At 41.6% G+C, this 12,794-nt stretch overlaps 1 protein-coding gene across 16 annotated transcripts in view; it reads right to left on the bottom strand.

Moving 5' to 3' along the window:
- Nucleotides 1-12,794, bottom strand: part of ARHGEF28 (Rho guanine nucleotide exchange factor 28) — a 288,520-nt gene that overhangs the window by 9,926 nt on the left and 265,800 nt on the right. For 15 of the 16 annotated variants that reach the window (XM_077898168.1, XM_077898179.1, XM_077898175.1 and 12 more), the window contains one exon: nt 9,938-10,238. The exons of the other annotated variant lie outside the window; for it this stretch is intronic. In XM_077898168.1, coding sequence (XP_077754294.1) covers nt 10,009-10,238 — 230 coding nt within the window. In that variant the 3' untranslated portion in view covers nt 9,938-10,008. Of the gene's footprint in view, nt 1-9,937; nt 10,239-12,794 lie in introns of those variants that run through there. 16 annotated transcript variants of the gene reach the window in all.

Below are 12,794 nucleotides of genomic sequence, written 5' to 3'. Positions count from 1 at the left end.
AATAAATGCAATGATACTAAATCTCACTAGTAATTAGAAAAGTACAAATTGAAAGCATGTGAGTTACCATTTCATACCCATGATATTAGCAAAATTTAAGAGACTAACAATACTGAGTTTTGGGAAAGTTCGGGGAAAACTGGAACTCTCATATATTGCTACTGAGAATTACGTAACTTTAGAGAAAAAACAGGAATACCCAGCAAAACCAAAGACATCTCTACCACTATTAGGTGTTATCATATAAATAAATTCTCATTCATTTGCACAAAGCGAACGCATAAAAGGATGTTTACTGAGAATCATTTGCAGGGGGAAAACATTGGAAATACCCTAACTGCTCATTAGTGGGGGAATGAACATGCTGGTGTTTATTCCTATATTGGAATAGCATACAGCAGTTTAAAATGAACTATTTGAGCTATGTGCATGAATATGCTCATTTAGTGAAAAAACTGGCTGCAGAAAGGCACATTATGTATTTACACAGAATATATATAAAAACAAAAAATATGTATTATTTATGCATACAGGCAGTGATAGCATAAAAACATACTATAGAAATGATATGCACCAGGGGCACCCGGGTGGCTCAGTGGTTGAGCATCTACCTTCGGCCCAGGGTGTGACCCTGGGGTCCTGGGATTGAGTCCTGCATCGGGCTCCCTGCATGGAGCCTGCTTCTCCCTCTGCCTGGGTCTCTGCCTCTCTCTGTGTGTCTCATGAATAATAAAATCTTAAAAAAAAAAAAAAAGAAATGGTATGCACCAATTATAAGATATTGGTTAACTCTAAAAAGGAAAAAAAAGAAAAATGAGAGGGACGTTATATCTAACATTCTAAAAAAAAAAAAAGGCAAAGATATCTGAGGCAAATATGGCAACGAGTTAACATTTGTTAAATGCACAATACACTTTTTCTATACGTTTCTGTTTGAAATTTTTCATGATTAAAACTTGTATAACAAAAAATGCATCAAAATACACAGCAACCAATTACAATATGTGGTTTTTATTCGGATTCTGAGTAAAAAAAAAACAGACTAGAAAAAGTACACACACACACAAAACAATTTTGAACTTAAATACTGACTAGATATTGACATTATGGAATTCTTGCTAATTTCTCCCTTGGTGTGATAATAGTTTTAAAAGGAAGGCCTTATCTCTTAGAGAATTATACTGAGATATTCTAGATCAATAAATGTTTTCATACAAGTTCTAAGTACTGCTGCAAAATAAACCGGTGTGGTGGCGGTGAAGCTTCTAGAGGAAATGTGACTGGCCGTTCAGTTCCTCAGTTTCTCAAGTTGGGGAACGGTCACTAAGTGGTTGTCATACTCCTGCTTAATTATGTACATGTTTGAAATCGTCCACAATACAAACAGACCCAAAAAAGAAAAAGAAAAAGTCAAGCTCAATTTTTTAATCAAAGTGAAGCTATTCAGATCCTGGAGTCCTTGTTAAGAAACAGGAACAATTTTTTTAAGGCGTGGTGAATCAAATGGCAGGTAGGTCTCCAGCTCAGGGACACATCACCACGTTCACGGCACTGAGGTCCCCTGACAGACAGAGACACCTCGGATTCCTGAGAACCGTGCTCATTAGGCTGATTTCTGGAAACTGTCTGCTTCATGAGCCTATTCACACCCAAAGAGTCATGCCTCTCATTTTGTGCGGGAAGAAGAATTCATTTTTCTGCTAGGTGAATAATGCAGGAACTCAACTTAGGAATTTTAATGCCATCAGCGAAGAGGGAGAGTTTGAATTTTAATGCCGCACTTACTTCTTACTGATGCAGGAGAGGAAAATCTGCTAGAGTTCTTAAGCATACAAGATCCAATGCCTTTGATCAAACAGAAGAAGGTAAGCAATTAAATACATCCAAGCTAGTTCTACCTACATCTTAATGATCATATAATTGGACTTCAAAAAATTGGTATCCAATTCTTTAAAGGTTGACAAATGAGTGTTTTTTTTTCTTGATCAACTACAAAATTACATGATGTCAAATGACTTACATGCCTTTTCTGTTCTGAGAAATTGGTATTTACAGTTTTCATAGCAACATAAAGTTTTTTTCTTTTTTAGAAATGAGAAACATTATTTTTGTAATTCTATTTGTTTGAAATGACGTTTGCCAAGAAACCAAACTCCAAAATATATTTTCCAACTGCAGCTTTGAGTTTATGCCACTCAAAGATGATTATAATTTTAAAAGTACAACATAATATATAGAAAAAAGTGTTTTGTTCAGTGCAGATTTTCACACCCTTGGCATTCTTTTCACATTTGTTTGTTATCAGAGTCAAGATAACTATAGTACATTTCTGGAAATTAAACTTAAATATTTTTAGAAATTGTACAGTTAGAGAGGAAGACAGTTTGCGGAACAGAGACAAAAATAAGGATATTACCAAAACAGCAATCAAAAGAAAACATACATACAACAGGATTAACTGCTCTATTCCTTGGAGCCATCCTTTCCCTCTAAAGGAGATTATTTTTAAATTGTCTTACGGATACTAATGTCACGTGAAGCTACTCTAGCTGTTATATTTGTGCTCGTTGACATGTGACCTGTGACCAACACCGGAGCCTAAAGAAAGCTAATTTCCTTCGTTATCCAGCAGGTGACACGAATGCCCCCAAGGTTGCACTACACCCTCCTCCTCCTGGACAGAACTCTCTTCTCCAAACAACTCTTCTCAACAAGGAGCCACAGCTTTGCCACATAATCTAAGTGCTCTTTAGTGGAATCAGCCACCAAGAACAAGGATCATGGAGAGGAGCCTCGGCTCTTCCCTTGGTGACCAGCAGCCCTCGTTCCTGATGGACGTCGGGGGGCCACTGAGCACGCCGTCCCACGGCCAACCACCAGAGCTGGAAGGTGCCGGTGCAGAGAACTATTATAAAGGCAAGACCCCCCGCTCAACGCCTCATGAGTACCGGCCACAGGTGAGCGCACTTCACAGATGCTCCAGAGAGCGAGCTTCCCTGCGCGGTGGCCAGGACAGCTTCAGACAGGACACACCTTCCCTGAGCCTGGAGGGGTGGCCAGGATGTCAACAGAGAGAGGTGGCCTCGCGGGGAGGCATTCAGGTGGAATTTGCAACCCTTGCAAAGGGGAGAAGATGCTAGATGCGTAAGAAAGGAGAGTTGTCACGTTTGGCTGAACTAGGAGTTTGTGCAAGTGAGTCCGGGCAGGGTTGGGGAGTGTGCTGAAAAAGTAGCCTCTGGAGGGTCTGGAAGGGAAACGTGAAGAGTTCTTGAGGAGCATGCCTGGCAACTATGGTGATGAGTTGAATGGTGGCCCATCAGTCTACACCCTTGGCTTTACACACCCCCTGCCCATCCCACCACCCTGCAACCAGAAGTAGCTCCCAGAGCAGAGGGCAGGGGAACTGTATTCCCATTTGCCCACCTGGACTGGAGCACGTTGAAGTCAATCGAGTTTCCATTCCTTTGATGGACATTCATTTTTTTTTGTCAATTAGTAGAGACGGTGTCAGAATGAAAACTGGTTTGAGGGGCGCCTGGGGGGCCCAGCTGGTTCAGCTCAGGTTGTGATCTTAAGAGTCCCAGGATCGAGCCCCACATGGGGCTCCCTGCTGGTGGGGCGTCTGCTTCTCCTCCTCTTGCCTCTGCCCCTCCCTGCCATTCATGTCCTCTCTCTGTCTCTCATATAAATAAATTAAATTTTTTTTTTAAAGAATGGAAACTGTTTTGAGCTTCTTATCCATTTGTTCTTCACTAAACAGGCACTCAGTGCTTCGTGTGTGCTCTGCACTGGGCTGGACAGGAGGCGAAGTAAGGTGAACGACCTAGACTCAGCACCCAGGAAGCGTATAGGCAGTAGTTTTTGAAATACACTTTCACTTTGAAAACTCTGTTTCTTCAAAGCTAAACAAGTACCTATTCTAGAAATAATTCTACTCCTAGGTATTTATACAAGAGGAATGAAAACATAATTTACACACACACACACACACACACACACACACACCTTGTAGAGGAATGTTCACAGCTGCTTTATTCACAGTAGCCCCAAATGAGAAATAAGCCAGGTGTCCATCAGCAGAAGAATGGGTCACTGGTAAATTCATCTGCAAGATTACTCGGTAATAAAAGGAGACCAATTACAGATTCATGCAATGCCATGGATGCATCTCAAAAACATGCTGAGTGAAAAACAACTGAATACAAGAAGGTACACGTGTCTGATTTCATTCCGTTCTAGAATATGCAAATTAACGTATGGTGATGGAAAGCAGAAAAGCAGTTGCTTCTGGGGGTGGGGATTGGTTAGAAAGGGGTAGAAGGGAGCTTTCTGGAGTGATGGAAATATTCTGTGCCTTGATATACATTTTACCAAACAGACTGAATAGAATTAATATCTGAGCACTTCGGTGTCTGGGAATTATAACCCCAGCAAAATAAACTACATAAAGCATCCAAGAGTCTAAAGGGAAAACCGGTGCAAAATATAGCAGAAAGCAACGAAAGGATATACTGGACACAGGATTACACAAGAGAGAGTCCTAACCCAGACAAAGAGGCTCTGGAAAGGCATCCAGAAGTAAGCGACCCTGGAGCTAGGTCTTGAAAGATGAGTAAGAGTTAACCAGTTTGGAAGAAAATGTAGAAGAGAAGATATTCCTGCCAGAGAAAGTAAATGTACAAAAGTGGGGTTGGGAGGGTGGCTGGACCACGGGGTGAGAAAGGATGGAGAAGGAGAGGCAGCTAAGAGGCTAAAAGGCCAGACCTGGCCTCCAGGCCCAAACTCATCACCTCCTGTGCTTCTTCAGGGAGGACCCCCTTGGAGCACGTGGTGCCTTTGAAAAGGCCCAAGGAAGTGAGCCCAGAAAATCGCTAAGACTGGACACAAACCCTTATCCACAGGCCCAAGTGCTGACCTGGGGGCTAAGCAAAACTCTTAAATTCATGTTGGATTTGGTTTTCAAAAGACAACCACCCATGTGGTAAATCATGTGGGGATGTGTCATCTGGATTTCAACCACTCCCAAGGGAGAAAACTGTATTTGACGGGTGTGCTGCAGGCAATGGATTTATTTCAACATCCACTTACATCAGTGTTTGTTCTACTCTATTTAAAGGAAGAGTAGGCCTGCAAGATGCTGGGCTGGGGAGGAGGATGCTGTGCTTAGACACCAAGATTTGGGAAGCACCATTTTTGGATACACAAGAGCACAATAAAAGTTTTGAAAAAGCTGGGTAGTTGCAAAACCAGCATTTCCCCGATATTGTTATTATGAGAACGGTCTATCCTGTAACACCGAGTGACAGCCAGTAGAGCTGTGGAACGTACTTCGAGATGGGCCTTCTTGGGTAGAACCCAAATGAGCTGTAAGTCAAGCCACCAGAGCAACCACTTGGAAGTAGTCCAGGGGCTCAAGTCTTCACACGTACTTCCTAGCGATATAAAACTTTCCTCATGCAAGGTGAACAAGTGGAACTCTGTTGAGTGCCGCTGGAGTTCCAGCTATTTTGTGTCTTGTCTTACAGAAACCTCTTACCACCTCCAAAGCAGATACTACCAGAAGTCCAATATGTAAGGAAACAAACACAGCAAGTCAACTTAAATAATACTGGCTTAAAATTTCGTAGGTAATAAATGGCAGAGCTGGAATATGAACCGAGGCATGATTTCCAACCCTTCTATCTTCAACACCACGCCAGTCAACCATCTCCACTGTACAAATATTAATCAAGGCCATTCCTTTGTGCGTTCATGTGTGTAGTCATGCATTCAGATCCCTCACTTAAAAATGACGTGCTGATAAATTCATGTAAAGTTCATTACGCTGGAAAAGACAATTTTTAGTCTATTTTGGCTAAAACTTGGTTTAAGAGATGGGAGAAGGTGGATCCCTTATCTTCTTCTGACTTTTGAATAACAGGAGGATACCCTACCCTCCACTTTTATCTTAGGCACATAGCTGGTCTTGGTAATTCTGGCCAAAAATGGTATTGCCATGCAGGTTTCCACCCTAGTAGCTTTTCTGGGTCAGTACGGATTCAGTCATTGAATCAAGCCCCTCATGAAACACATTTTCTGTAATTTTCCTGAACTATAGAGTCTTCAAGTGGGCCAATGGACTCTCTAAAAAAACAAAAACAAATTCTGAAAATAATCATCTCTAAACAAAACAAAACAAAACAAAACCTAAAAATCATCACCAATAACCATCACCTTATAAACTTGTAGAAGTACTCTAAGTTTAAGAAAACATGTATTTTACCTTTAAGCCCCCCCCCCTTAATTTATAAAAATAAGGATTTCATTGTGTCCCCATGTGAGTCAGTGGGTATCTATCTTAAGTAGTAGGGAAGAGGTTGACTCTGACAAACATATCTGCAATATCTATGTATCCACATATCTGCGTCTTTTATCTGACAAGCATAAAGTATTTTAATTTACTAGCAGCACCATTTGCAAAAATCCTTCCATACTCTTATCCCGAGGAATGACAACTTCTTGGATAGGTTGATGTTCATGAGATTTCCCCCAATACTTCCTTTGCTCTGAGTCTCACAGACTGCAGTTTCGGGCTTTCTCCTTCCAGTTCATTAAGGCGCCTCTGAGCGGAGGAAGCTCACAGAAGGTGAATTTAGGATCTGATCTTTCACAATACTTTACTCTCAAGCTAGTTGATCAGCATTCAATAACAACAACAAAAATTCGTTTTCATGTGTGTAGATAGTTCAAGGGAATGCCCTAAAAGACAGGGAACAGCGCTGCCCCGACCTCTGTCACTGTTGTTGCATTCTGAAAAGGGGATGTGACTCCAGTCTGTGGTCCCCAAGGGGCATCAGTGTGCAACTGCACTTCCTCAACACAGGAGCCTAAATGCAAAATATGGCCTCATTACCACATGCCGACTAACAGACTAACACATTTTGGCCAAAATGTTTCTTACATTTTCTGCATCTGATCTATGTGCCAGTGAAGAGGAGTTTGCATATGCAAAACTCTGTGAGCGTATTTTAGAGCTCAGGCTTAACAGAAGCGTCAAGCATCTAAAAATACAGGATGAGCTCTACTTGTGTATAATCTATTATGCCAATCTGGATAATTTAACAAATAATCAAAAATAGTACAGCTTTGGGAGGAATAAATTTTTCAAGAGTCAGAAGTTTAACCTACTCATGGGAAGTAACAGAGCTCTGAAAACTTCAGTTTCTTAAAAGAGGGTTCAATTTTAATCAGCTGGGATATACATTAAGCTTCCATATTCTTGTTAGAAGAACATCCTCAAAACATAACCATATGGAAGCAAGTAAAAACAACACAATATACATACATCCAAGAGTTTAGGCTTACATAATCTTAAGAATGTTTAATAGTTCCATATTTACTATGCTAAAATAAGAAGAAGAAAAAAAAAAAAAACCCAGCAGAGCTAAACAGTTAACTGCAAGGGCACATCTGAAATGACAAGAATATAAGCTTAAGATCTTCACATACAGATTCCAAAAGTTTCTGGCAAAGTCAAGTATGTGAAGTCTCTGACTTGTAATATCACACCCTCCCATCTTCTACCATCTGCCTCTAGCAAATGTCAGTGTATTCCCAGGATGGAAACATGCTTCCTTTCTGAATCATTCCTACCAAGACTTGAAAAATACGGCCTACTGCAGTTGAGCATTAGTGCCTTGAATTCAGGATAAAAACCGAAACCAGAGCCTCCTCCTTCAGTAATTCAGAAGAATCAAGACTTCCCTCGTCCAAATGACTAGTGTCTACACTGAAGGAGGCGAACGCTTAGGGACTCCTATACTGACAGCCCACTGAAGAGCCAAGCCGTCTTTGAGGAATGGGAACTAGAGAACTCACAAGCAACAAGAAAACACTGAAGCTTCCAAGGCCGTGTTGGAAAACAGAGCATTAAAATCACCTCCCCACTTGGGGTTTTTCACGAAGACGTCTTTCAGTGTGCAATTTCTGTTTTCTGTTGCTGGTGGGTTTATGAGACTCTCCAAGTGCAATACCCTTATTGCAGCGTTACGACATTCTGTATGATTAATTGATTGCAAATCACCACATAGGGTGCCAAGATCACTGGTAGGAAGCAGGTCATTAAATAAAATTAAAACTCGGCCAGTGTTTTGCTTGTAAACGTTACTTCCAAAGCCTTACAGCACCATTCCTTACAAAATGGCCTCAATTCACCAGAGAAGCAGAGTGCCCTATATTTTTGGCCGATGATCCAAATATTCTATATTTAATCCAAACATCCAGTACGTTATGTTTTAGGAAGAAAAAGCTGTAGTGTAATGAAATTTGCACAAAGAGAGCTATGGAAAAGAGTCATCATGAAAATAATTAAATTTTGCACAGCCTTACTGTGAAATTGTTCTGTGAAAGGCCCAGAGTCCTATCCTGCATAACTGGAAACTTCATAAGATTACATTTTTCCTTAGGTAAATCTTCAAACCAAGCATTAACGTTTCAAATTAAATTGAATTAATATGTCACCCAGAAAGAGGATGGAGATCCTGGCTCCTTACCCAAGGAAGCTCAACAGTGATTTATCATGGCACATTAACATCTGCACAGATCAAAACTTGGGCCCCGGTTTTTTTTATTATCTGGCTCAAATCTGTGCAAAAAAACAGGACAAGACTTCTCCCCCTAAGCCAGCTGAGTCTGGGAATCGACCAGCAGAGAATATATAGGTGCCCTTCAGTTACTCTGGAGTAAAGCAAAGGGATATATTTCTTAAGACACCATCGCACTTAATTTAAGATTGCTATTATCAATATGTGATCTTTCAGGCAATATTTTAAGTCTGACAAGTTAGAAGGTCAGGCCAGGGAAACTAGTTCACATTCTAGGAGCATATTTAACTAAACAAATAGTGTTTGTTTTGCCCAGGGAAATACACTAGACTGTTAAATACGATGTAGCCAAAGAAAAAGGGTTTAAGAAATTATTTCATTGATGTTGAGCTAACTGCCCACGTTTAATTTACTGGTGTTCGAGCTGCTGTATGGTTAAAAAAGAAATACCTCAGTGAACAGATAGGTTGACTGAGTTATTGATAAAACAATCAAATGCTAAATTGTTTATGTGCCATCTTCCTAAAATGATAGCAACGGATTTATTTCCACTTATTTAGAATAAACTAAAGCATTTTATGAACACGTCGTAACTTCTTAAGTTTTCACTGGCTATACAAGGCTACATGGGGCTATATACACAATGTACTCAATGGAAAATTAACTCACACAGAGGTGCTCTCCAGAGCTGTACAAAGAGGATCTACAGCAGTCTGTTAAATAGGACTGTACATCAGTAAACAAATTTATTTCGACATTTAATAAGGAAGAAAAGTTGGTTAAAGTTTGCTGCCTAGAATCCAGTAAGGGATTAAAGGCAAACAATCTTACAGTTACTCTGACATTTTAAGAATGCTGTGTAGCATACGCCCATCTAATGTGATCTGGCACTCAGTGGGCCAGCTGGCCAGCCTTGTCTAGCCTGCCTGCATTGACCACCATCACACCCCATACAACTCTGTCGTTTCTCCACCTCTTCCTATGCCTCAGTGGAGTCAAGCTGCGGGGCTCAAACTCACAGGCGCTGTCATCTCTGCTAAAGAGTATGGACCTTGACTCCTTCACTCACGTCATAAATATTTATCGAATGTTCATTATACGCCAAACAGTGCGCTTGGTGCTTCTGACAGAGCGATCCACAAAGACGACGCATGTAGGTCCCCGCCTCCGCGAAGCCTACTCCGTATTGGGGCACACAGACACTACACAAATTACTACACATGTAATTAATTCAAATTATGGGAGGTGCTAATAAGACGTACTTCCTGGTAATTCTGAACCTTGATGTGTATCAGTTTATCCAGGACTAATGAGAACTGATCGACTCGGTAACCAAACTCAGAAGGAGACTGAGGTCATAAACCAGAGCATAATTTTTAATTTTTAAAGTAAGGAATGATTCAAATTGAAATACCGATGGCCATTCTCAAAATTTTCTTTCTAGCTGAAAAACCTGCTCAGGGGACTCGAGGATGACGGCAAGATCTCCCGGGGATGTACGGACGTAACGCAACCATCTACATAATGCAACCAACAGCGGTTGGAAGTTCTGCAGATTCGGAAGCTCTCTATCCCAAGCTGAGATGGTCAAGTCTGGTCGCCAAAACATTTCTGACGAATGGCTCTGGAAACATAGCTGACTGATGTAAATTCTTCCTGTATGGAGAGGAACAGAGGGAGCTAAACGCTGTGCCGCTGAGACTACCTCCCAGGTCGTGGTGACACAACCACCAACATCTCCTCTCAGACCAATACAGAAAGATAGTCACCCTTTATATTATAATAGATTTTCACTTTGAATTTTTTAAAAAAAATCCCCAATTTACTTTAGTTTTTTTTTTTTTTTTAACCCCCCCCAGATCTCTATCTTATTGGCTTTAGAGACATTTAGGAGACACATCTTTATCAGTACACCACTCCTGAATCACAACCAGGATCAGTTACTTCCAGAAGGTAGGAAGGAAGCAGACATTCCCTGGATCCCAAGACATGCCAGACATTTTTCCCCCTTTGAACTCTGTTAACACTTCTTTCCAATTTGTACAGATGGGGAATTAAGGCTTAGGAATCATGCAGCCATAGGAGCCAGAGTTAGTATTTGGACGAAGGTTCTCGAACATCAGGGCCAGCACTCCAGGGAGGCAGTGTAGGGACAGGTGACAGGCTAGCTGCTTTGGAATCACCTAAGGATCATGTAGATACACAGATTTGCAGGCCCCAGCCATGTCCTGCCAAATGAGAATCTCTGAACACAGGAGTTCATACCCTTATTGCATTTTTCCAGAAGCCCTGAGGCATGGCCAGCTAGAGTACCCATGGCACCTTAATTCCCTCTAGCCTCAGGGTTACAGGGTAGCCTTCCATGACACAATCACAAGAGTCTGGATCTGGCGTTGGGGGTGGGGGAGGATCTCTCCAAGTTCTAAGCCAGTGGCTTTAAAAATTCCATCCATTCGGGCAGCCCTGGTGGCTCAGCAGTTTAGCGCTGACTTGGGCCCAGGGCGTGATCCTGGGGTCCCGGGATCGGGCTGTGCATCGGGCTCCCTGCATAGGGCCTGCTTCTCCCTCTGCCTGGGTCTCTGCCTCTCTCTCTGTGTCTCTCATGAATAAAAATAATAAAATCTTTTTTTAAAAAACTCCATCCATTCAACTCTATTTTTCTAAATTCATCTTTTTTCCAGGGACTCCACCAAAAGTAAAAGAGAAAAAGTTGCCTTATTTGAGAAACCCAGTGACAGTGACTGCCATGTCACAGGACCGCTGTAAAGAACAAACAAGACCTTGAAATCAAATGTGTTTTTAAATGGCGAGAAGTACTATCTACTATTTCATGATTAATTCAACCAAATGTGAATTGGGATAAAATTTCCGAACCAGGAGGAATATAACTTTCTCAACTTAAGTGGATAACAAAACAAAGCAAATGCCCCCTACCACCAAATTGCTTGTTTTTTTTTTTTAATAAACTTTTACTGTAACACAAACACAGCCAATCTCACTCTTCACACTTTGTCCCTGGCTGCTTTTGAGGTATAATGGCAGAGCTGACCATATGCGACAAAGACCTGATGGCCCGGAAAGATGAAAACATTCACTCTGTGGTCCTTTAGGAAAAAGTCTGCCACCCACTGAGCCTGATGGTGGTGTTCCTCTTAGGTAGACATAAGTTAACAGTCCTCAGTGGAACACTTCATATTTTAAGCAAGCCTTGCAGAATGGAACCTCCCTTGCCGGACGGACATGGAGGTGAGAAAGGAGTCCCAGATTCTGATCTGTGGAAGGGAAGATGCTTCCCTCCCCAGTTTTGGATCGTTGTCCCATGAGTCAATGCGACTGCTAGAAATACCCCTTATCGTTCAGGTATGTTCGGTACATAAATGGTTATGAACTTCCCTTTCAAACCCAGCCTTAATCACTCCAAGAATAAAGCCACACTGTACTAGAAAGGTCAAATGGGTAGTCCATAGACCACATATGTGTATGTACATTTATGCATATATTTACGTGAATATATATTTTGTTTTGTTTTGAGCTAAGGATGACTCAAGGCCAGCCCTAACCTCTGGAATCATTCATACCGAATGGACTCTCACTTCAGCAGCTTGTTGAGACCAAATTGGAACCCAGGGTGGGAACGAACAGGCAACCACATGGCTGGCTGGCTGCCTCTGAATCCACCCACCTGCTGGTTTTACTCTCTTGCTGTGTACTGGGCTCTATGTGCTAAGGCGGGATGGCCCTGGCCCAGTTGGCTCACACAGTCAACCTGCCCCCAGAGAACTATGCAATCAGGAAGTTGGCAGTCAGCACCGGGGGCTCACCAGGCCCTACAAGCAAATGGCATGTTTCCCTTTCCTGGTACAAAATCTACAAAAGGCGAAAGTCAATCATCTACATTTGTCAGTGAGAAAGATTAAAATTAAGCCTCTGAGCCCAATTCTTTCTAGTCTTGCCGTGACGTGGATTACCGAGAGCAAGTAGTACTATGATTTCTTTAAAAATGTTCCCAAAGTGATAGTCAAAATTCCATAGGAAAAAGAGTTGCCCAGTTACTTCCCAATAGATATATCTGGACAGCAAGTTGATGTCATAGTGAATGTTCTCAACCTTTCAGTATTTAGTTCATTTAAGCAACTCAAAATAAGGCATCTAATATCCCTCCCATTTGGAGAGAGCTCAAAATTATCAAGGCTCCTCAATTAGGGCCTAGAT

The sequence above is a fragment of the Canis aureus genome, chromosome 5 (genome assembly GCF_053574225.1).
Source record: "Canis aureus isolate CA01 chromosome 5, VMU_Caureus_v.1.0, whole genome shotgun sequence".
Classification (NCBI taxonomy): Eukaryota; Metazoa; Chordata; class Mammalia; order Carnivora; family Canidae; genus Canis; species Canis aureus.
This window is presented reverse-complemented; position numbering and strand designations above follow the sequence as displayed.